This window comes from Chlorocebus sabaeus, chromosome 11 (assembly GCF_047675955.1).
Source record: "Chlorocebus sabaeus isolate Y175 chromosome 11, mChlSab1.0.hap1, whole genome shotgun sequence".
Taxonomy (NCBI): Eukaryota; Metazoa; Chordata; class Mammalia; order Primates; family Cercopithecidae; genus Chlorocebus; species Chlorocebus sabaeus.
In genome coordinates, this window is record NC_132914.1 from 15,559,895 (window position 1) to 15,586,556 (window position 26,662).

The window sequence follows — 26,662 nt, forward strand, 5'->3', positions numbered from 1 at the left end:
TGAACCTGAATTTGCAGTTTTGTTTTTTTTGTGTTTGTGTTTTGTTTTTGCCCCGAAGACAACCTAGTTTAGAATTTATGGCTTGTTAAGTCCACCCACACACATTAAAAATGGACCCCGTTTGTTCAATAATTTATTGAACAATATTATGTGTTACACCTGTGATTGGTAACCAGCTGCAAAGAAACTTACTATCATGGTACACACACTCAAAAGGAAGATAATAACAGAGTACATGTAGAGGGAAGGAGATGCTCAGGGTGTTAACAGGAAGAGGGAATATGGGTACCTGTGTCACTCAGCCAGGTGGGCACACTGGCTGGTGGGAGGTGTAAGCTGGGCTGAGAGGCAGCACGCACGAAGACATGGGGGTCAAAGGTAACTCCTGCAACTGGATTTGGATCTGAATCTAGGGGAAAAAAGTCTGGATTGGAGATAAGAATTTGGGAGTCATGACTAAAAATAGCCAGAGTAGATCAAATCATCCAGAAAGAACATATACATGTATAGAGTATAGACCGATATCAGAAATTGCCACAACCAACAGAATGTGAAGATCTGTGAGATTTAATCAATTGGCAGAGGAAGAGGCATCACTAAAGAGAGAAAAGGATGCAGCCGGAAGGACACCAGGAGAGAAAGTGTCAATAGAGATTTTTCCACAATTTGGATCGTTGTGCTGCTTCATACTCCCTGCTTGCTTATACTTAAAGAAATGGTCTTTAAAAGTTATTACTTTTTTCCACACATAGGAAATGGTGACAAGCTGGCTCATGTTACTAATGGAATTGGAATCAAAATGCATTTTTACCCTTTACATTTTTAAACTGAGCATATGGAAATTCAAGGTATACACGGTGACAGCAAAAACATTTTTCTAAAAAAAAAACCTAGAAGAATATTGGCAAAGATCCCTTAAAGATATCCTTTATCATCATTCTTTTTAGTTGAATATAATTTTTTACATATAAAGTTTAAAGAAGTTTTAAAAAGAGGTAACTTATTCATAAAGCCAATGTAGGCATTTTAGAATGATTAAAACATGAGAAATTGGACTCTGACAAGGCAACTTTTTAAAAAATCAATAAATGTTTAGCTTTCCAAGAGAGAGAAATGGAGAGTAAGAGGAACAGAGAAGAAGCAGAGGAAGAAATAATGAAACTGGTTTCAGGCAGATATGAAATTATTGCTGTAAAGCTTTATTTTGTTTTCTCCACAAGTGGAGGAAGGAAAACTTACGTGTTGAAAATTGGATTTTAACATATACATACTTGAAGGAGAATGATGACTTGTTTGGGCAGTAACTTGGATCCATTTTGTTTTTTTTTTTGAGACAGGGTCTCCCCCAGTTGCCCAGGCTGGCGTGCAGTGTTGTGATCACAGCTCACTGCACCCTCCACCTCTAGGCTCAAGCCACCCTCCTACCTCAGCCTCCCGAGTAGTTGGGACTACAGTTGTGTGCCATCACACCTGGCTAATTTTTTTTATTAATAATTTTTGTAGAGATGGAGTTTCACCATGTTGCCCAGGCTGGTCTCTAACTCCTGGGCTCAACTGATCTTTCCGCCTCTGCCTCCCAAAGTGTTGGGATTATAGGCATGAGTTACCACGCTCATAGACCCTTGATAATTTTATCGAGCCATGAAATAAAAAAGCCAGCATTGCTTAACCCCGAAGTATGGAATCATAGGAGAAATGAACCCTGTATTCAACAAAATTATCCTTCTTTTAGACAAACAAGCAATCTGTGCATGAAAGTTTGCTTTCGGTTTTAAAGCACTTCTCAAATGAACTGTCTTTTTCATGTCAAAAACCCAAGTGACCACTACAATTCCGAAATATCCCTGATGAAATTGTTGTATTAGAGACGGAAGTGTACAGATTAGCTTTGTAGTAAGACATCGTGAAGAAAACGTGTGTTTGGCCTGAAAGAAGTGTAGTTTTAAATTGTGAAGACTAGGAGAAATGCAGTCGTATGTAAAGATGTGTAACCTCTAACCCCCAGAGTTTGGCCATGGGCCAGCTATTAGTCTAGGCAGACAAAACAAAATAGTCCAGTTCTCAGGGGCACATAGACAAGACAGAGGAAGACATCTTAATCAGACTTGGAAATGGTAACCCCAAGCAAAATTTATCCTAAGATCTCTGGTCTGGAGACCTTCTGAACTCATTAGCACTTGGAAGTCACTTGCAAACAGATTTATCAGAACTATGTTTATAACTTTCCCTGCAGACAACACTCAATATTAAGCAAGCAGTAGAAGCAAGGAATAGAAGACTAAAAATGGTTTGCTGAAAGAATATAAATCTGATTAGATAATTAAAAAAAATTCCAAGAGAGCGTCTTCCTAGGGAAACACATAAAGTCAACACTGAAGTGCTTCAACAAAATACAGGAACTCAGTTCAATGTGAACTTATTTCCCAGCCATGAGCAAGTGGCACCTCACACAGATCAAGTCACTAGAGGTCTCAGATGTGCACACTGCGTTGAGAGTCCTGGTGCAAGCAATGAGAGCTTTGGCTAAACCTGTAGTTTTGTCTATGCCCTCTAGCCAAAGACCATCAGGAACATATTTGTAGTTGAACAAGTTGGGATTATTCCTCTTTGCAGCAAGGGGGAACACATTCCATGGGGAAATGTGGGGTGTCTCAGTAAGAGGCTGTTAGGGCGTATTATAGGACTTGGGTTTGTGTTAGTTGATTTGGGGGCTTTGCTCAGAATTGCATGCCGTCAGGAAGTAGGGTGCAAGGAGTGTTGTAAAGTGCAGAATGAAGTGAAACTAAAGCTGTAATTGGTAAATATGCTAACGCATATTAGCCAGGATAGGGGTTTTTTGTTCATTTTTGTTGTTTGGACAATGTTCATGTTTTTGTTTCTGTTCAGACATGATTACAGAAAGGTCTTGTTTTTTATTTGATCTTTTTACGGCCACTCAGTGGCCTTGTCTCGTGTTAGTGTTCTGTGAATTGTGTATGTTCAACAGATCACCGCAGTGTGGCTGTGTCAGGCCAACTCCTGGCAACAGCACAGCCTAGCTGATAGTCCAGGTCAGTTGCTATCTGTCATGGGCTGCTTTTCCCTTGCTCATTAGCTAAAAAAATGTGACACACGGAAGAATGGTTGCTCAGCGGTGGAAGCAGACAAATACATCTCAAGGCAAATGTTGGCAGTGTCCAAGCATCATGCAAAAGAGGGAGCTACTGTCTTCAAGTAGTTCAGTCACACATTTATATATTTCAAGCATCCATATCTGCTAACAAAATCCTCATTTTCATGTTCATCAAGTAACTTTCTATCTTGAATTTATCTTTTTGTCCATGTCTTCACATAGGGTAAGAATGTCCTTGTTTCTTGAACATGGTATTCCAGGCATTCCTAATAATAAATCATGCTTTAAATTTTTTATATCTATATATGGATATTACTTATATTTATTTAAACGTATATATTAGGTAAAAACCATGACCTCACTTTCCTCCCTTCTTCCAGTATCCTGTTTCCCATTGCCCAGCCCAAATGGAAGACAAAAGACAAGAAAGCCCATTGATGCCTTATCTACAGTTTAGCCTTCTCTGGAGGCATACAACAGGGTGGAAAAGTATAAAGACAGCATTAGGAGGGCAGACCTCTTAGTTGACCAAATATAATATGAGCATGCATCCATTGCCAGGGTAAAGAGTGTCACTGGACCTTTTACAACATGAGAAAGGTTATTTCCTCACAAAACCCTTGATATACAGAGTGTTCTAGCAAGAGCAAACAGTCCAGATGAAATCTCTGTTGTAAAACTTTCATAAGAGTAGTCCTTAAATGAAGTCTATAAAATTTATAGCTTTACAGATTCCAGCCTGTTCTTCTGCCATTCTTTATACCACTCACCAGCCATGCAAAACTATCTCTTGTCTCCTCCAGCAGGGAACAAGGGCACAGAGAACTCACACCCTCTTCTTTGCTTCAGCCTATCCACTAGAACTAGCTCAGGCTTAATCTAACTGCAAAGCAGCTCAGGAAATATAGAAGAGAAGATGACATATTTTGGTGAGTACCATTGTCTCTGCCAGTTTCTTGGAGCATTTTTGCTTACTTCCTAGTTCTTAGCTTTGTTCTATTTAACATACTTCTGTTGTGGAGCTTGCCAGTTAATTAAAGTTCCTTTGAGAGTTTTCAAGAAAAGTGACACACACAGTTATATTAGCTAGCACACATAAGCTAACAGAACTAGCTAGTAACCCCTGCCAAAAAGGGCTTGAGAAATATTCCATTTGTTTTTGCCAAAGGAACCTGTGCTAAGAATTGTTTTAAAACGTTGTGATAGTAGAAGTAAAGAGCACTGAGTTTTCTTTGGATTCATGTGTGCCAGTTATGAATTTATCGGTTCTGAGCTCCAAATTAAAACTTGAAATTCGGCTCTGAGTTTTCTCAGTAGAGGGCCCCGTAGAGAAACATTGCAGTAAGAAAGGGCGTATTTCCATTTGGACACCAGGTAAGGTAGGCTACCTGCCTTCAGTGCAGGTTTCATCTTAGGAAACCAGAGTAGTGACAGAAACTGTAGCTCACAAAGTCCAAAATACTCACCATCTGGCTCTTTAGAGAAAGTTTGCTGATCCCTGTTCCAGTCTATCTGTGGAAACAAAAATGCAAACTACGAAGCTCCCCAAACCACAAAGCATCTATTGAAATAACTGATGTTGTTCTGCTAGCTTTTTATGGAGAAAAACTAGCAGAACAACATCAGTTATTTCAAATAGATACTTTTTAAGGTTAACCCTGAAGTTTTAAAACGATCTGTCTTAAAATTATTTTGTCAAATACAAGGTGTTTTTTTTTTTTTTTTTTTTTTTCCCCATGAATACATATTTTATAAATGAACTTTGAGGGTACAAGTGTGGATTTAAAAATACCTCCTCCTTTGGTCTGGGTTATTATGCAGTAAGAACAGTCTTAGGGGGAGATGTTGAATTTGTACTTGGCCTGGGTTTTACTTCCCTTTTCAATCAAGAAAGCCATCAAACATTCTTTGAAGGTAAGGTTTTCTTTGCAGTGAGTTGCTGAAGCCCTTTTTCGCTTTTACAAAGAAGTTCAGCCTTCATAAAAATAATATGGCTTTTTCATTTGTGGGTGGTATGTTTTATAAAATCAGACAGGATTTCAGAGATGTATGTTTCCCCCTCTTCCTGCCTAAACTTTGGCTGTCATCTTCCTTTTTTCTTTGCCTCACTCCCCATTTTATTGGGATCAATCAAGATTGCTGGGTATAGACAGTAATAATGAACAGTCCAGTTCATTCTGTCTTCCTTGGACTATAAATTTTTCTAGAGATTCTATGGCTAGAAACGCTATTCTTTCTTCACAAAATACTGTTACAAAAGCCATTATTTTACATTTCTTACAGCATTTTTAGAGTGTTAATTCTGCATATATTTATCTCCTACAAAAGTGGTGTAACTCTTACTAAAAATGGACTTATCGTGGTATTTTACAATTTTAAAAAACAGCTTATTTTTAAGCTTAATATGCCTGGAGGGGAAATACTCTGTGACTGGAATAACATGTCAAGGAAAAATGTGTTTGGGGACCCATGGTCTTCTCTTGCAGACTTTCGATTTTAAAAAACATACTTTCTCTATTTGGTTGCAGCACCATTAGACCCACAGTGTATATTTAATATTTCTAAACTTACAGAGAAAATATTCAATTAAAAAAAAACTTTAAAACAGTTAACTTACAAAATTATAAACGTAAAATGACTATGTCTTCACTGGCACATGGCATATATAGCTGATTTTCTCCCCAAATTGTTGTTAAAAAAAGATGCTTTAAAAATTTAGCATTAGTAAGTATTGTACTCAAGGTTTGAGACAGATAAAGACAATGAAGTTTATTCCCTGAATTTCCCTAAGGTCCATGAGGGTAGGGACCTTACTTGATTTAGCTCACCACTGTATTCCCAGCACCTAGCTCAGTTGTTGGACAGTAACTGTCTATAGAATAAGTAAACTTCATACTCTCATGTCCCCAAATCCTCAAGTATGTCATTCCATCAATTACCCCATCATTCTCCACCCTCTCCCTATTGGCTATCGCCCCTCAGCAAAACGTCTGCCAATTAAAATCCCTCCGTTCACCCAGAGCATAGCCACCTGCCTTCTGTCCTCTTTCCTTCATAAACTACAAGGCTTTCTTAGAGAAAAAAGTTGGGAGACAGTTCTTTTGGCTTCACAGAAGTTCTAGTTCCGACTTTTGCCAAAAGCTCTTATTTCTAAAAATGTAAAAATATGTTTTCCAGCAACTCATTAGTACCTTCCTGGATCTAGGATCTGTATATGAAGAAAGTATGTGTAGCTCTGCTTGATGACAGCTTTGAGCCCCAGTAGTTCTGAAATAACGCTGGTCTTCCAAACTGGCTGAGGAACATTTTCAGATGTTAGACCTGGTGTAGTTTGAGTTAGGGATAAAACTGTTCAGTTCTATAGGCGTAGTGACTGTCCCATCTTCTCGGCCTGAAGAATTACCTGAATGCAATAAAAATGATTTTTAAAATACTTATAACCCTCCCCAGCTATACATGAGGTATTTTACCAAAGAGCACAAATGAGAATATAGAAAATGATAACTGAAACAGAATTTTGGATAGCATCTGGGCTGCATGCTGATTCCATGACATGGCAGAGTATTATTGTGGTGATCCTTAATTTAAAGGGGCAATTGCTGTCCCTAAAGTGACACTTTGCTAAGGAAATAGTAACAAGTCTATCTATATACATGATTAAAGATTTTTATCATTTACATTTCATAGCTGTGATCTAACCATTTTTATGAAAATATTATGTAAATTATGATCAAAACAAGTGTACCCAGAATCAGAACTAATTAATTCCCCTTTCCTGTGGATGCAGCTGATGTATTGTGTCACATCTTACCACTGATTTTCAGAAAATTATACTAGCAATATTAGGAAATGCCTTTATGATCAACTGTCAACAGCTTTCTTACATTAACATGAATCAGACATCTCCGAGTCAAGGCTGAGATGGCAACATCACTTGAGGTTAGGAGACCAGACTGGGCAACATAGCAAGACCTCGTCTCTAAAAAATAAATTAGCTGGTTGTGGTGGCACATATCTGTAGTTCCAACTACTTGGGAGGCTGAGGCCAGAGGATCACTTGAACCCAGGAGTTTGAGGCTACAGTGAGCTATGATCACATCACTGCACTGCAGCCTGGGCAACAGAGCAGGCACTTGTCTCTAAGGAAAAATGATAAAAAAAAATCGCTCCCAGAAAGAATATATGTTTCAAGTAAGATTATTAAAAATATTTCAGATCAAGTATTAGGGAGCAATTCTGTTTATGCTGAAACTATAACTACAATATTGATACCATATGGTTTGATCCTTGATATCCATAAGGTTATCAAGGACAGTGTCAAGGATTGATAACATAAGGTTCAATCCTTACATCTAAACAATCAGACTCAATTCACCTGCTGACCTATATTAATATTACACTAAAAAACCAACCCAAAACGGTCTATTCAGTGCTTTGGCAGGATTTGCTTTAATATTAAAGAATAAATCAGTATCTTCCAAGCAAAGTCAAAACAAACAAAAGATCTTAAATAAAAGTCTAAAAATCCATCAAATAAATCAACTCTAAGAAAATAAATGCCTTGTTGTATTATTGCACTACATTTTAGGTTATCACCAATTTTTGATAGTATGGGATTTACATGAAAGGCATTTGAGATACTGTGGAAAGTAACGTATGACTAAACAATGCACACACTGTGTGTATGTGTTTATGAAATACACACTTTGGATCACTGGATAAATCACGAGTCCTTTTTAAGTTTCAATACTCTCTAGTGTAAAATGGGGAAAATACCCAGAAAAGTCATCTATTAGGGTTACTTGGTAGATCAGTTAGTCATGAAATTAACATTAAACTTAATAGACTAAGAGTTAGTCAACATTGGTACATGAGTTTACATTAAAGCACTTTGTAAAGAAAATGGTATAAATGCAAATTAATGTTATATATATTAAAATATGAATAATATAAAAGCACACAAAACCCATCAATTCAGAAAGGAAAAAAAGCTAACCTTTTCTGATTCTTTAATAGCTTAAAAATGGTTTAAAATGACTTTTGCCATTCAACTCGTATCAGTTCATGAAGCTCTAGAATAAGTAACCACTGAAGGTAAGCTATCTTTTAAACAATAAAAGCCAAACTATACTATTCCTAACACCTTTCAGTTTCTCTAAAGCCAGTATGACAACCTCACAGGAAAATAATTACTCCTCTTTTTTATCCCTTAAAATTTAAAACGTAATTTCTACCATGTTTTCAGTAAGATTCTCATTCTGTACCAGAAAGGCAGTTCCTTGAAAACCCAGGTTTTAAATACTTAACCTTTTTTTTTCTGTCCATAAACTAGGTATTATGTTTACACATTATCAGTAACACAGAGTCAGTATCTTGGTGTAGAACATTTATTTATTTTTCCCACGAATCACTGAAAGTTTAGGTCAGTGGGAAATAATTTTAATCAAATAATTGTACATTTTCTTCCCACATATCCTGCCTTGTATTAGGAAATGACATTGTGATCCATTTCATTACAAGTAAAATATTACAAAATATTTACAGGAAAATATTAAAAATAACTCAAACACAAAAGGCAAGATGAAATAAACTGTTTTTTTCAAAAATTTCTACTCCAGTGCCCACAGCACACAAGAGAGTCAAAACAAATAAGCAACTAAGATCCCCCTGTGATCACAAATTTCCAAAGAACTGGAGGAGGGGAAGAAACAGGATGAAAATGGTGGTGTGAAAGGGAATGGATGCTAGCAGCACTGCTTCAATAACTGATCTATTCTGGATGAAATACCCTCTTTTATGTGCAGTAAATTCTGAACAAGGCTAAATTTTAGGATATTCCTTGAAATGAAATTAGAAAATACCCTGACAATGGAAGCAGCTCTTTCATCTAAGTTTAATAAGAGCTTCTTTCTCCATGGGCCACTGTTGTGAACAGAAGCCTGTTCTGGCATCAAAAGCTGTCACAGTAGCCCTTCCATCTCTTTCATGAAAGCCTCATAGACATCATCCTTAGTTTGTACTGAGACAGGAACAGAAGGACCAGATTTGGGTGCTGCTTTGGCAAGAGGCACAGCAGAATCATCCTCTGACTTTCTCTGGGGAGCAGCAGTAGCCCCTTTATTCTCCCGACGTACTCTCAGTGCAGTGGGCACAAATCGAGTAATCTCTGCCTTGGGATTAGTGATCTGTGGCTTGGCACTGATGGTTGCTGTGGCTTTCTTCTCAATGGTGGCTGCACTCGTATCATCCGCCTTGGGTCGCTGAATCAAGTTGGGTGGGGCACTTAAAACCCCAGGGTTCGGCAAGGGAGCTGGTGGGAAAAGCCCAGGGGGGGCAGGTCCAAGGGGAGGCACCAAAGGTGGGCGCATCATGCCAGGACGAGGTGGAGGAATACCTAAATGAATAAAATAGGCAGGATGAATACTGTAAGAACTAATACAATTTAACTACTATTAAGGACATTTAAATATTGGTTACCAATTTTTAAAAAAATGGATAACAACTTACAGAAAATAAGCTGCACTCATACTGGTTGCAATTTGAAACTCAGGAATATTTTATTATAAAACAGTATTTACCTTCAGCCTATATTCCTGCACTTACAGTAATATGTTCTCTTCTCTAAATAATGTTCTACTTTAAAATATAAAGTGACATCAACTGGTTTCAAATTACTATCTCAAATCTCACATCCCAAGATTCTATTCCAGCTGCATAGTGCAGATATTAGTAAGGACAAGGTCAGGAGACCAATGCCCATGCATTATATTTCCATTACCATTTCCCCTGCACAAAAAGGTAACAATGTGCAAGAAATAAAATTTTAACCCTAGTCATTAAATACACATGTAGGTCAAGCATGGTGGCTCACATTTGTAATCCCAGCACTTTGGGAGGCCAAGGCGTGTGGATCATTTAAGGTCAGGAGCTCAAGACCAGCCTGACCAACATGATGAAACCGTGTCTCTACTAAAAATACAAAATTAGCTGGGCGTGATTGTGCACGCCTATAATCCCAGCTACTTGGGAGGCTGAGGCAGGAGAATTGCTTGAACCCAGGAGGCGGAGGTTGCAGTGAGCTGAGATCGCACCATTGCACTCCAGCCTGGGCAACAAGAGCGAAACTCCGTCTCAAAGGAAAAAAAGTGCACATGGAGTAAGAGAATGCAACTAATCACAATCTGTCATCATTACTGGAAAAGAACTCATGTCCTATGGACAGTCAGACATACACAATATTCATATACCAAGAACTGCAGATTTCAGTTCTTCAAATGCTACTTTTAAAGTACCATATTTTATCAAATCTAAGATCCTATTGATTACATAAACTCATAATTATTCTGTGTACCACTAAGACAGAGAGAAAGAAAAAAAAAGCCCCAGATGGGGCACTTAAAAGCAGATCTTCACATGAAAGTGGGACATTTCAGTGTTGTAAACTAGAAATATACCTGCCACATAAAACAAGCCCACAAGAAAATCTGCATGTCTAACCTTGACACTAGGTAGAGGAAAGGAAAAAAAACACTCTCTGTAATTTTAAACTTTAAGTTGGTACTCATGCGGATGCATGGAACGGCTTCATAACTACAACTAAAACCAAAAAATTATCAAATAGAGAATTTCATCCCATGTTCTCTGGCTAGAAGTCCCTCAAGTGAACCAAGTGCAAATACCCACTGGAAGAACTCTACTTCAAACCAGGTCAACAACTTAAAAACCACCACCGACTGTAAGATTATCTCAGATTTCAGAATACTGAAAAGTGACCATATATCTTAGAGCAAATTAAATAAACAGTAGGCAAAGTTTTTATTATAGAAATTGAAAGCGTCACCTGGAGGTGCAGGGGGAGGTAGCCTTGGTGGGGGTCCCCGAGGAGGGGGACCAGGAGGCAGACCTGGAGGTGGACCTGGGGGAGGGCCAGGGGGTCGGCCTGGTGGTGGTCCTGGAGGTAAAAGTCGGGGTAAGGGCCCTCGGAGTCCTGGCATTCCAGGTGGTCTCAGGAATGGAGGAGCTCCTGAAAAGGGAGAAATGATAAATTAATGTCACACAAATACACATTAAGTAATAATTATGGCTTAAAAGTAACTCAAATATGGTTTGACTTTAACCTGAAATCAGATTAACTTCAAAAACTTAATGAAACATACATGGAAACAGAATTCACTCAATAAATATCTCAGTACAGCCGGGCATAGTACAGCCACCTCACGCCTGTAATCCCAGCATTTTGGGAGGCTGAGGCGGGTGGATCACGAGGTCATGAGTTTAAGACCAGCCTGGCCAAGATGGTGAAACCCTGTCTCTACTAAAAATACAAAAAAATTAGCTGGGCATGGTGGCGGGCACCTATAATCCCTGCTACTCGGGAGGCTGAGGCAGAAGGATTGCTTGAACCCGGGAGGCGGAGGTTGCAGTGAGCCGAGATCACACCACCGCACTCCAGCATGGGCGATAGAGTGAGACTGTCTAAAAAAAAAATATCTGAGCACCAGAAAAATGGTACTGGATTTGTTGTGGATCTTTTCACTTTATTTCCCAACACTGACAAAAAGCATACTCAATCACAGCTCTGCAATGCTGGAAATATAAAAAGGTGATAAGAATTCTTAAATGGTTCCAGTATAAACTGAAAATGGAATATAAAACACAATGCTTTGTCCCTACAAAGGACATGAACTCATCCCTTTTTATGGCTGCATAGTATTCCATGGTGTATATGTGCCACATTTTCTTAATACAGTCTATCACTGATGAACATCTGGGTTGGTTTCAAGTCTTTGCTATTGTGAATAGTGCCGCAATAAACATACGTGTGCATATGTCTTTACAGCAGCATGATTTAGGGGGGAGGGACAGCATTAGGAGAAATACCTAATATAAATGAGGAGTTGATGGGTGCAGCACACCAACATGGCACATGTATACATATGTAACAAACCTGCATGTTATGCACATGTACCCTAGAACTTAAAATATAATGATAAAAAAAAGGCAAGCAAAAAAACCCCAGAAAAAAACAAAACCCAATGCTTTAAGGACCCCTTGAAACTCATGAATATATAGATAAAGACCACTAAGAATGACATAAAATATGTAACTTTCCTTTGCACCAATCGGAAAATGATTAGCTTAACTGAAGAAAACTTAGTAGGCTGACAATAGGATGAAGGACTAAAATCACAAAGAGCCGAAAAGTTCTCTGTTGTTTCATTTTACAATCTTTTTATACTTTCGAGCTGAACACTTAATAAACAGAGTAATCACCTTTGCCTCTAAAAAAGAACTACAACTAAAAAACTATGCAGATTATACTGACATTCAACATTCTTAACCTAAGAACACAAGACAGTATTAACTGTGTCTTACTCCCACCTGCTGCCAATTTAGAGCTAGGTCAACCTATCATATTAAAAAGCAATACTAAAGAAAGCCTCCATTACATGTTCAAGTTTCTGTCTGTTGTAATCAGAAAAACTTTGAAAACAAGAGTGCTTTGGAGAAAAACAGGTGGCTGTCAGTAGAACTATGAGTTGCAAACAATGGTTTAGGAATAAACAAGCTTTACTTGTCCTTTGAGAATCTTTCACATCTTAGAGAATCCCATTAGGAGGAAACAAAAAAACATGAACGCTAATAACACATACTGTTTTTTGGAATGACTTCACTCTAACCCCATTTAAACTTTAGTCACATGATGTAAGTGTCTACCTGGAGGCGGACCAGGAGGGAGGCCTGTAGGTGGCCCAGGAGGCCGTAATGGTGGAGCAGGTGGTGGTCCAAGAGGTGGTGGTCCTGGCATGGGAGGTGCTTGTATCTGAGAAGGAGGAACAGACTGCGGCGGAGCCTGCTGTTGTGAAGAAGCAGTGGATGCGCCATCAGAATGGGATTCCTCTTTATGCTGTTTTTGTGATTGCTTTTCTGCTTCAGAGTCATCAGAATCATCTTCATCATCGTCCTCTGAAAATTCCTCTACTTCCCGTCCCTCCTCAGGGATTTCTTGACCTGAAAGAAATTTTAAACTCAGTAAATGGAGTTGATTCACTTTTTTACAGTTTGGAGAACAGCAATGACTGAATACACATGGTTAATACATGTGTTCTTAAAATTAAAAACCAAATAGTCTTCTTCAATAAAATACTTAGATGTGAAAGAAATACTATTCTATACTCATCTGTATTAGTGTAGCATAGTGGAATAAACTCAGGCTTTAAAACAAGACAGACCAATATTTAAATGCCAGCCCAACCATTTACTTGCTATGTAACTTTAGGCAGCCTATATAATGGTTCCAAATCCTATTTTTGTAAAACAAGGACTTACTACTTACTTGAAGGTTGCTGAGATACTAAATGGAAAAATGTATGTAAAGCAATTAGCGTGAGGATACACCAAAAGGTGATTCACTATTTTTTCCCTGCCTTACCTGCCATACGAAGCATCATGGCTTGAAGAGGAGTCAGTTCCTTCATGTTCTTCTTTTTCTTCCTTGATTTTCCAGGCATATCTGCAAACCGTACACTCAGACCTAAGGGGTCAAAGGAGGGAGTGGAGTAGATTGGGATCAACAAAATTCAGTAAATGTTTACTATGTAACAGTATGAAGTACTAGATATGACTGCTACCCACTACTTGGCAGAGGTGCAGGATGAGACAGCTATATTAATGATATGAACACCCAGATAAAAATAATGTTCTAGAAAATATAAATTATTAAAGTTGGTCAAAGAGGTGATAAGCCCAGAATATACAAAACTTAAATGGTAGTTGAAGATCTACTCCTTAAAGGCTACAAATAATTTTAGGAGGAAATTCAGCCAAACATTAAGTTACAGAAATTTCCTGATAAAGAGCATAGGAAAAGATGAAATGTTACCCAACTCATGAAGTTAGCTTAAACCTGATACCAAAACTCATCTATTGGCCAACATAAAATATAAGCAAGTTATACATGTTTATAGCAGCACAATTTGCAATTGCAAAAATATGAAACCAATCTAAATGTCATCAACCAACCAATGGTTAAAGAAAATGTGGTATATATCCACCATGGAATACTACTCAGTCATAAAATGGAACAAAATAATGGCCTTTATAGCAACTTGGATGGAGTTGGAGGCCATTACTCTAAGTGAAGTAACTCAGGAATGAAAAACCAAATACTGTATGCTCTCACTTATAAGTGGGAGCTAAGATACAATGATGCAAAAGCATAAGAATGATACCATGGACTTTGGGGACTCAGTGGGGAAGGGTGGGAGGGGAGTGAGGGAAAGAAGACTACAAACTGGGTACAGTGTATATACTACTTGGGTGAGGGATGCATCAAAATCTCAGAAATCACCATTAAAGAACTTATCCATGTAACCAAACACAACCTGTTCCCCCAAAACTATCAAAATTAAAATTTACAAAAAGGAAAAAAATATATAAGCAAGTTGAATCCAAGTGTTCTAAAAGCCAGCAATGTAGTTCACAACAATAAAGAACTTACAAAGAACAAAAAAAAAGTTACATCCCAACAGATATATAAAAAATACTTATGATTAAAAAAAAAAAACTCTTAGCAAGCTAAGAATAGAAAGAACTTTTTTTTTTTTTTTTGAGACGGAGTTTTGCTCTTGTTGCCCAGGCTTGTGTGATCTCAGCTCACCGCAAACTCTGCCTCCCAGGTTCAAGCGATTATCCTGCCTCAGCCTCCCGAGTAGCTGGGATTACAGGCACGTGCACCCACGTCCCGCTAATTTTGTATTTTCAGTAGAGACGGGGTTTCTCCATGTTGGTCAGGCTGTCTCGAACTTCTGACCTCAGGTGATCCACCCACCTCAGCCTCCCAAAGTGCTGGGATTACAGGCATGAGCCACCGTGCCCGGCCTAAAAAGAACTTCTTAACTGACTAAGGCTATCCACTGGACGCTGGATAGGAGTATTTTTAGTTAGTAAACATTTTAGGAGGAGAATAGTTCCATGTGAACAGGACTTTAGTTTTGTTTACCCTGTATCCTTAGTGCCTAGAAAAAATGCCGTGTGTATAGTAAAAACTCAATAAATATTAGCTGAGTGAGTATCAACTCAGAGTTGGGATGGCCATTTTCAGAACATGTGTATTGATGAGAATATATAAGAAAAATGTGGTTGGGTGCTGTGGCTCATGCCTCTATTCCCAGCACTTTGGGAGGCCGAGGCGGGCAGATCACCTGTGGTCAGGAGTTCGAAACCAGCCTGGTCAACATGGTCAAACCCCGTCTCTACTAAAAATACAAAAATTAGCCGTGCATGGTGGTGGGTGCCTGTATAATCCCAGCTACCTGGGAGACTGAGGCAGGAGAATCGCTTGACCCCCGCAAGATGAGGTTGCAGTGAGTTGATATTGTGCTACTGCACTCCAACCTGGGTGACAAGAGTGAGATCGTCTCAAAAAAAAAGATAAAAGAAAAAAGAAAAAAAAAAATCTGTCGGCAGAATAAAAGGAAAAGAAGGCAAGAGACCACATAGACCCAGAAAAAAGTGGAGCTGCCGTGGCTCTAATGGCTTTCTACTTTCCAGTACTAGTTCCTACCTAACAGTCCTCTATAATAATCTTTCATTACCAGCTCTATTATTTTTAACTAGCTTTTTTTGTGTTTGCAGCCACAATTCTTAAGACACAGCAGGAGAAAAATTTGTCATTATATTAACATTAGTATTACATAATATTATATAAATATGCTGTTGTAGGCTACAAAAACAATCCCAAAAGAAGCTCCAAAACTGCTGAGGTTTGATAGAAGTGACGTGCATTTTGCACTGTCAGTACCTATTAACGATGCTTAAAATTTTCTTGACAAATGTCCTATTTGAATTTTTTTTTTTTTGACACGGAGTCTCACTCTGTTGCCCAGGTTGGAGTGTAGTGGCACGATCTCGGTTTACTGCAAGCTCCATCTCCTGGGTTCAAGCCATTCTCCTGCCTCAGCCTCCCAAGTAGCTGGGACTACAGGTGCCCGCCACCACGCCTGGCTAATTTTTTGTATTTTTAGTACAGACGGGGTTTCACCCTGTTAGCCAGGATGGTCTCAATCGCCTGACCTCGTGATCTGTCTGCTGCGGCCTCCCAAAGTGCTGGGATTACAGGCGTGAGCCACTGCGCCCAGCCTGAATTTTTTAATAATAAACATACACATTATAGATAAAATATGTTTCATGATTCCACTCTTGAGTGTACCTGGGTTATAAATATTATCCTGGTTCATGTAAGATACTATAAAAGGGCTTCAAAGGTAGATATTTAAACAGACTTATAAAATACAACATCAATGTTTTTCTTAATATGGCTAATCTCCTTTCCTATAACATACCCATAAAAATACATGTTTATGCTGTTGAATAGTTATACCTTTTACCCCGAAGTGAACTTTTGCATAGACATTTTTATTACACACACTTTGTTTTTCCTCATAAACATCCACTGAGTACTTACTGTGTCAAAAACTTTCAAAATTTTAGTATATAAAGATGAATATAGCTATGATCCCTACTTCCAAAGATTTCAGAGTACTCTCACAGATTCACTGATAAATTAGGACCTTCGGCTTGTCTTCTCTTTATTGATCGATACCATGAATCTTCATCTGCACATACCTGACTTCTTTTCTTCATTGTTGTCTCTCTCACCATCATCACGGTGCACAAATTCATCCCCGTCACTTTCTCCATCTGATTTGTCGGTGTCACTGTCATCAGTACTGTCATCATGCTTATCTTGATCCATGTCCTCAGGATAGCCATCATCTTCACTGGTGCTAGAAATATCATCATCATGACCTCGCTGGGCTGAAAAGTGGGAAAGGAACATGGAGAAGTAATATGATTGGACCCTCCATGACATGGTACCCAGAAATACAGAAAATTATCCTATTTAACTCACATTGTAACAACTTAATGCTTATAAAAAAACATTCCTATATAAAGCTATTCATACAGTCTAACAATATTTTCATTTGCCAATAATTTTAAACACTTCTTTTTGGTAATTTAAGATTTTTTTTAAAAGAGGTTCTACTTTGAAAACCCGTTTCCTCCTTTAGCAACAATCATGCCTGTATACACACACAGTCAGTGAATGTATACAACAATGCTCTAGTCTGATGACAATAAAGCTAAAAGGGAACCAGATATACAAGTCTTAAGGGATTAGTAGCAAGAGTGACATCTCCAAGGAAAGCCTGACTTAAAACACAATAAACATGTCTATACTTATGTATGATGCTTTTACTTGAGTAGATCCTATGATTTATCCAACTGTATGTATATTAGTACATACATGGTATCCTCTCATTTACGTCCTAAGTTCTGAGGGTGGTGAACAATATGTTAAACAGGCCTAACACAAAAAATGATAGTTATAACAGCAAAGAACAGTCACTTCTCACCAAGTTCAGGACTATATAACATGTCTTCATCTCGCCTACGAGGGGGAAGATCTAGGGCAAAACCCACTTTACGGCCATACATCTGCACGACTTGAGGAGGAGGTGGACCAGGGGGAGGGCCAGGAGGTTTTCTGCCAGGGGGCAAACGTGGAACACCATGTCCAAGAAGAGGAAGGATAGAAACTGCCCGAGTTGGAGGTCTGTTAACAAAAAAACAAAAACAAAAAAATCCCCACAGTAATCACTTAACAGTAATGAGATATTTATTTTCTCTTCTAAACAATTTTCAAGGGATTTATTTTACATTTAATCAAATGTCACACTGTTTACATCCACATTGTCTTTATTTCCCCCTGCATTAATTTTGGCACTGGACAGGCAATTTGTGTCTTTACTAAATGCTCTCTGATTGTGACACTGCTTCCTTACCCATAGGCCGAGGTTTTCTTTAGTATAGAGGGTGGCTGGGCACCAGGAAGTGGAATGTCCTGGATCAAAATGTTGGAAGGAGCATGTGGCATATCCGGCAAAGGAATACTCTCCACCTCCACATGCTGAGCATTCTGAAAGAGAGCCATTCAATAGTATGATAAAAAAGTCATCCACTAACTAAACACTAAAAATGACAAGTCAGCTGTTTCGTAACTTGGACACGCTTTCCAACTAACATAAATATCACTAAAAACCCCCACAAAAATAATCTCACATCAATACTTAACAGATTGTCAAAGAATTGAAAGAAATCTTCCCTTTTAAAAATGCTAAAACCCAGCAGCTTTTTTCTCCTCTTATCAGGTAATTCTTTTTGGATATGATTCGAAATAGCTGTTGTTTAGAGAAACCCAACTGTTACAAGTATCTAGCATCAGACCTACCCTATTTAATATGCAGGGTGACAGAAAAATACATGTCGGGCTGGGCGTGGTGGCTCACGCCTGTAATCCCAGCACTTTGGGAGGCTGAGGCAGGTGGAGCACGAGGACAGGAGTTTGAGCCCAGCCTGGCCAAGATGGTGAAACCCCGTCTCTACTAAAAATACAAAAATTAGCCAGTTGTGGTGGCGTGCGCCTGTAGTCCCAGCTACTCAGGAGGCTGAGGGAGGAGAATTGTTTGAACCTGGGAGGCAGAAGTTGCAGTGAGCCTGGGCAACACAGTGAGACTCGGTCTCAAAAACAAAAAACAAACAAACAAAAATAAAAATAATACATGTCAACTAACAAATAGTATATATCCAGTGGTGGAGGTTGGGTTCATTAGCTTGCCTATGTTGAATTTCTGTTGTGTATTAGCTTAACTAAGCAAGTTAACTTGTGCCTTCATCTGTAAAATGGGAGACATATTACCTCCTTTACAGAAATTATAGCATTTGATTTTTTCCCATCTTTATTTTGAGGTAAACAAAATGTACAAATTCAGTAAGTTCTGACAAATGCATATACCTCATAATCCTTCCCAATCCATCTCTAATATCATCCCCAAAGGCAACCACGGCTAAATCTTTTTTTTCCTGCACAGATTAGCTGTGACTATTCTAGAATTTCATAAAAATGAAATCATAACAATGAAATAAACTTAGCATGTTTTTGAGATTTATTCATAATTTTTCTTTTTTTATTCCATGCTGTTTTGAGTATTAGATTATTCCTTTTATTGCTGAATAGTATCTGATTGTATAAATATGCTACAGTTTAATTATCCATTATCCTATCAGTGAACACAGAGGCTGATCCTAGTTTTTGAATTAATTTCTTCTGTTTAAATAAAAAGGATTAGATTTGCTGGTTCACACGGTAGGTATATGTTTAGTTTTAGAAGAAACTGCTATGAGGAAGAGGTTCAACATGACTAATTCTTCCATTAACTTTTTAAATCTAAGTACAGGTTGAGCATCCCTAATCTGAAAATCTGAAATGCTCCAAGATCCTAAACTTTTTGACTCCCACATGATGCCATGGTGGAAAAATCCACACCTGACCTAATGTGATGGGTCGTAGTTTTGTTTCATGCACAGAATTTATAACATTATCTTCAGGCTATGTTAATTTCATGCTTAGACTAGGGTGCCATCCCCCAAATATATACAAATATATGCAAAAACAAAACAAAATAAAAAACAACACTAAATCCGAAACACTTCTGGTCCCAAGCACTTTGCATAAGGGATACTCAATCTGTGTAATATTTTAGTTTATCTCTAAAAAGAAAACCTTGATTACCTTGACAGCATCAAAATATTGGCTAAGTTGAGCCCTCTTCTGTTCATATTCTACTTCTAGCTTTCTCAATTCTTTGTAAATATCTGGATTCTCTTTTTCATAGAGTCGTAGAATACGTTCGAAGGTTTCACGCAGTTTTTTACGCTTGTCTTTCAGTACTTTCTCATTTAATTGTGGCTGTTGCACTGGGTTAAACTCTAAGAGAAAAAGTAGATTATGGAATTAAATATAAGAGGCCACTTCAATTAGGTATCAATAGGTTACATAATAAAAACCTCCATATATGCTAAAATTTTTTTAAGAGATCTAGATACCCAGACATACTCTTTTCAATTTTATTCAAGGAACTACAATATTTATTAAAATCCCCACCCTTTTTAGATGGCCACTAATTTTACCTTTCTCAGAAATGCCACCTAATTGATTTTCATCTTCATTGTAATAAAAATCAATTTTCACTGCTCTGTGCTGAAAACCTGGTGAAGATTCTGTCAGATTTGTGTTTACATACGATATTAGTCCTGTCAAATTTTGAGATCTATTAGCTGGGCGTGGTGGTGCATACCTGTAGTCCCAGCTATTTGGGAGGCTGAGGCAGAAGAATCGCTTGCATCTGGGAGGCGGAGGTTGCAGTGAGCCGAGATCGCACCACTGCACTCCAGCCTGGGCAACAAGAGCAAAACCTCGTCTCAAAAAAAAAATTTTTTTTTGAGATCTTAGGCATTTTACTTGAACTCTCAAGTAAAATTTTTTGCTTCCTCATCTAAAAAATGGAGACATTAACCACTTTGTAATAAAGCTATGATGATACAATGGGGATTACGAATAAAATATCTGGTGGTGTCTGACTCACCACTTAACTATAATCTTTATAACAGATCTGTATTCCTGGCCTAGCTACCATACGATCCTTTTTCTCCCCAACTAATCATGTGTCAACATGGGGCTTAACTGCAAGTCCTCTATCCCAAGAATAAGACCTCCAGGCCTGTCTGGTCAATCATATCTCCCATCTTCCTTTTTAGTGAATGACTCAGAGATCAATGAGCACATGATCCAAACTAGGGCCAGAACCTTCCCTGAGATTTTAAATGTAGATGTGAGAGACAGAAACTCTCAAGATTTTCTTTCTGGATGTGTTATGTAGAGATAAAACAAATCTAGAGCTGCCTGTGGCCTTGTCTCCCAATCATCACTAATTACACACATATATTCCACCTTCCATCCCAAGGAGAAGTTCATCAGTAGTAAGCTGAATGAGGCTAACAGAGATCAGACTAGACAGATGGACAGTACTGATGATGAGATTGGATTTTGAGGTTAGTTTCAGGGATTTCTCTTTTTTTATGTTCAGACTTCTTAATTAAGAGAGCCAATGCATGCTTTTTCCTGCCTTAACTAGTCTGTATTGAGTTTTATAAATTGTAACTAGACTCCTGATGAATAGTATTCTCTTCACCCCTTTCCTTTTTCTTAAAAGAATAACAAATTTATCTTCTTCCTTAAATCCTATTAACTATTATTAATCTTGGTAATTTATTCAAATCTAGAGGGTGTATTCTTACACTATACTATTCCTAGTGTGATTAGTAAAAGCATTGAATGCCTGAGCTTTAATCTCAGCTTTGCCACTACATAGCAGTGTGATCTTGAGAAAGCTATGTAATCTTTCTGTGCCTGAGTTTCCTTACCTGTAAAATAGGGACAGTGCAACTACTCTAAAAAATTGTGAGGATTAGAAAACTAGTGGGAAAAAACTGGTGCACAGGTGTGTAGCAAGATAACTACTCAAGAAACCTCAGTTATTACTATTAGCTCCTTTTAAAACAACACATAACATTTGGGGTCATTTAATGAAGGATTCTCTGATTCCCCAAGGAAAGTAATTATCCCTGCTGATATTTAGACCAGATGCAAGAAGTGAAATCAGTTACAGCTGAACTGGGAAAGATCTGGGATACTGAAGCCTGACCCAGAACTCTTACACAGGCTAGCTGCACAGATTCTTCCACATTATTTCAGAAACCTTGTAATAGCATAATGCCATGACTGAATTTTTTCTTGTACTGCATTTAATGTATCATTGAGGAGTTTCATTGCATCTCTTTTACTTACTACTCTGTTTTTGGGCAAACCATGGAACTTGTACTCTGTTTTTGGGCAAACCATGGAACTTGTAACGATCACTTTAAAATGCTATTTTACAAAAGTGGCAAAGGGTAGAAGACAAAGTGGCAAAAACTTGACAGGTGAAAAGCACATGGAAGTTAACTAGACTGTTTTATTTTCTGCATGTCTGAAAACTTCTATTAAAAAAAACAAAATATTCTACATGTTCTAGTATTAAACAGAAAGGATATTTGTGGGTTAGGATAAAATTTCCAGTGGCAACATCAACGATTTTCAAACTTAGATGCAAAAAAAGATAACATGCAGCTATTTCATGTGATTCCAGTTATAACAAAGCAGCGATACTTACAAGGCATATGAAGAGTGAATAAAATTATTCTATAAAATGTGAAAAAGGCAGAGAATCCTGGTATAGTATTTTATATATTTGGTTTTAGGTATTTGATGATTTTTTTTCTATATCCTTACTAAACAGTCAAGTATCTTTTTGGATCTTCTGACTGGAAAAATTGGAAACTGCCTTATATTGACAGGGGTCTAATACATAGATTTACATGGTAGTTGCCAACATTAAATAAAAGACGACAAACAAAAAACCCAAGGTTATTTCATAAACCAGATTTAAGTCTTCTCCTGAAAAGCAAGCTGGCCAAACTGCTTCTGTTATCTCATAATAACAATTAGCCGAAAGCCAAATAATCACTTCTCTCTTATTCTGGTATATGGGGTCTCCAGTTTGCAACAGCCCTCTAGCACTCCATTTTGTCTCCCCCGAAACTAACATTAAATCCAAGCATCAAATGTCCTCATGCTGTTCTGTTTTACTTATGCCTATGCTGCTTCACTTATTACCTGCCTGCCTCTGTATGTGTCAGACTGTTATAGCTGCCTGTTTGTAAATTCTTACCCATTTCATCTAGTTTCTCCATGTCTCGGATTATCTGTTTTGGATCCTTCATCTTTAAAACTGCAGCTCGAACCATCATGCGCTGTTTTTTGTTCTTAGAAAAACAAAAGAAGGCCAGATGTCAAGACGTCAGGCACTCATGAGTTTTACTTCAACTTGCTTTAAGAATCTGAACAAAATAACTTCTTGGCTTCTGATCACTTGTTTCGACCACCAGAAACAGCTATGTAATTTTTTGCCTTAAAAACGTTTACACTTGTCAAAAAGATAAAGAATTGCTATTTTTAAGATGTGTTTTCTTAGTAAAGTATTTCTTTGAGCTCTGTGAGGTCTTTAGCAGTTACTTAAACACACACGCTTTAAATTTCTTTTTTTAAACCTCTTATGTTCTTGAAGACCTTGGGTGATTGTTCCTGCCCCTTGTTCTAAAACCTCTGCTAGCTGAAGTCCAAAGTTTGTTGTTGTTTTTTTTTTTTCCCCAAAAAAAAAAAAAAAGGAAAGGTTGAAGCTAAATTCTAAAATTAAAGAATATTTTAAAATTTTGCAGAATCCTAAACATGAAAACACAACTGAACATTATTTAAAATCTGTGTTGCTTCAATGTATTAAAGCACAATACTATAAAGCAAATCCTTTCTTATTCTGTTGAAGTACTTTGCCACAAATTCAACAGCTAAGAGGAAAATGCTAATCAGGAAAAGAAAGGTAATATATTTATAAATATTATAAGCCAATATATATATTTAAGCTAATGTAATATACATAATAGTTAATCAGGAAAATGGATAAAGTGATCTAGCATCATGTTTATTTCCATCCTCATTGGTAGATTTTAAAAGTTATGTTTTAATAAATAACAAAAAAGAATTATTTTCCAAAGTATTTTTTAACTCACTGGAAAAGTAATCAAAAATGGCATTATAACTTGTAGTGAGCTTCTCTGCAAAGTTACTTCAGTTCCTAAATATAGTAAAGTTTGGCTTAGTATATCTTACAGTTTTTATAAAAAGCATAAAGCATCTTTTCTAGAAAATATTAGAAATGTTATTCTGAAACCTACTAATCCCAAACCACAAGATGTGCCAAATAGTACTTAAAGTTTTATCAGATGCCTCTGAAATCATACCTTCTTTAATTCTCTCTTCCGGGCTTCCTTTCCTTTAAAAGGAGAGAGGGAGATATAATAAAATTTTTGAATCTTGAACATTAGCATTTCCTCCAATTTCATACAGGTAATTCTTTATTGTGGGAAGTTACAGTATGCACTGTAAAACAGCAGCATCTTTGGCCTCTATCCACTACATGCCAAGAGCATCCCTCTAATTATGACAACCAAAAATGTCAAGACATTTTTGTTTAATGTTTCATAAAAAACAAATGAATCTGGAAGAAAAAGATAACATAAAATGCGAAACAAGGGCTCGCAAAACTAATTTGCTCAAAATTTCAAATACAAAAAGAAAACTTTCAGCCAATTCTACTTTGCAAATCAATCAAATTTGAAAACTAAAATATGGGCACTAATTTCTTTGCATGTTTAAAGTCTTAATGTTCCCATCCAAACACTGAATATACAATTTATTCCTCCTATCACTGCTGGTCTTGTAATTAAGCCACAGAGAAATAAATTCCCTAATATTTGCAATTTTTAACACTCTCCTACTTCATCATTTCACACTAATGGACACTTACGGGCTTGGTCTGTGGGGTTCATAAATTTTCCACTCTTGGTGGATGATGTAGATCTCCGTCCCATGTTGACAATTTGTATGGTTTACTTGTTCATTAAAAAAAGAAAAACCTGTGAAGGTGAAGACAAAGAAATAGCTTATATCTCCTAATTTATTTCTTCCTTTTTCTAGTCCCTACCAATCTCTGAAAAAAAAAAAAATTCCTTTAATTAGAAATTCTGTGAGACTGTTCTTTCCTTAGTTTTGACTTTAATGTCCAAGAAAGATGGCATTAACTTTCTTGACCATGAAAATTTAGATCTCTATCATTCTTTGGAAATGTGATGAGTGTGAAGACCACTTTGAATATCCTCAAGTCATTACTTTATCTTTTTTCTTACGGATCACAGCATTGACTTTGTCAACTGATAAAAAACAACTAGAAAATGCTTTAACGATATGGCACAAACCACGAACATCAGAATTCATTAGTCCTTCTTCTATAACCTCCCTTTATTAACACGTAATTGTAAAAGAAGAATACGAACGGAATGGGGGTAATGGATCTAGGCTCAAAACAAACACCTCACCCTTGCCTCGCTCCATGGTTTTTCTTGGCATGTATGCTGTACATTCTCAACACTTCTAAGACACTAAAAACTCATTCATTTAAGCATATTTAATTCAGAAATAATGCTTGACTCTCAAGAGTTCAAAACGCAACTAAACATGCAAGTATTTGAAATTAGTGCTATACTGAGAGCTCCCCAAAATTTAAATATTAAGACACATATTTTTCTAATACCTGACTCCCAATATATATTTCTTAAGGTAACTAAAGGGAATACTTATTCTTGTTTGAGGAAAAAATATTCTGTAAGCTAAAACTTTTATTAACACAGTACCCTATTACATGACTTCTTCCTCTTATTCCAAAAGAACGGGGCTTAATTTTTTGAAGCATTCTTTCCAGTAACAAAGGTGGACAAATTTGTTTCTTTTTGCAAGTAGACACTTTTTAAAGGGAAGAAAGGGAAGATTTTCAGACCAGTTTGTTACAGTTAATGTGTCTTTCGCCAAGTGTCCAATTGCCCCGAAAGCCAGATGTTTCATAGCTGTTCTGGTGGCAATTACTTCAAGACGGCGGTGTCAAAGGCTCTGATTTTTAGCTTCCTCATCTAAAAAATGGGGACATCAATTACTCTATAACAAAGCTCTGATGATACAACGGGATTACAAATAAAATATCTTGTGATGTTTGACTCACTATTTAACTATAATCTTTATAATGGATCCATATTCCTGCCCTAGCTACCATACACCCTGTCAAGTGGTTTCCTTCTCAGAAAAACTGGGGGGTGGGGGTGTGGGTGGGAGAGCAGCAGGAAGTAGGAGGTAGGGAAGGAGGAAAACATGCAACATTCGTACAAATACAAGCTCTCCCATCTTTGATTGCCTGCGTTTTTCGTGCTTTCCTTTCTCAAGTGTCCTCAGGCTCATGTTCTGAATCTCCTCCCCGACAAATGAAACACAACGGATACGAATTACAGAGAATTTTACGGAAGATACCGGAGCTTAAGTCTGCAAAGATTAGTTTTTCGTCTACAAGCGGGGGCGACTGGAAAAATCAAGCCAAATAACAGTTGGGGAACTGTAAATAGCCAAAGAAGCTTCAATGGGATAGGGTCCAGGTCCACCAAAGGAGGCAACACCAGCAACTGCCGAAACCATAGTGACGGTTGACCGACCATGACTCGAGGTACAAGACGTCAAACCTAAGGCTACCAATCAACGTGCATAGGAAGCGGCCCCAACCGCCCCGGGTGATGCCAACCGCGTAACCACTGGTCGCCGCGCCACCCCAGGCCCTGGAATACCCCAGTCGGCAACCGGGAGACCCCAGCCGGGGAGAGGACGAGCGGGGCAAAGGGGCTGGGTGTCCCCCAAGCCACTGCGCGGGCCGTGGAAGGGACGAAAGAGATGAGGAAAAGAAGTAGAGCAACTCCATACACTCACACTTCTGCTGTGCTCCCAGGACTACGAGAAGCGGGCAGGGGGCGATTCCTGGCCTCTTTCACTTCGTAAGGGCCTTCAACTCGGCCTCTCGGTCTACCCCTCAGCTACCGCCATCTTGAAACCTCGCGCCCCTCCGCAATCCTTACGTCATTTCCCATTCCTCTGTCCCGCTGTCTCTTAGCGCAGCTCGGCCC

The 26,662-nt window shown here is 38.0% G+C and overlaps 1 protein-coding gene across 1 annotated transcript; it reads right to left on the reverse strand.

Moving 5' to 3' along the window:
* Window positions 1-8,483: 8,483 nt before the first annotated feature.
* WBP11 (WW domain binding protein 11) lies at window positions 8,484-26,662 on the reverse strand. The gene is made up of 12 exons (XM_007967743.3): window positions 26,469-26,662; window positions 24,475-24,583; window positions 23,909-23,940; window positions 22,783-22,876; window positions 19,746-19,942; window positions 17,959-18,092; window positions 17,530-17,729; window positions 16,739-16,930; window positions 13,545-13,646; window positions 12,830-13,123; window positions 10,953-11,135; window positions 8,484-9,506 (listed from the first exon to the last, which is right to left on the reverse strand). The coding sequence occupies exons 2-12, from the start codon at window positions 24,536-24,538 to the stop codon at window positions 9,073-9,075; spliced, it is 1,926 nt and encodes a 641-aa protein (XP_007965934.1). The 5' UTR covers window positions 24,539-24,583; window positions 26,469-26,662; the 3' UTR covers window positions 8,484-9,072.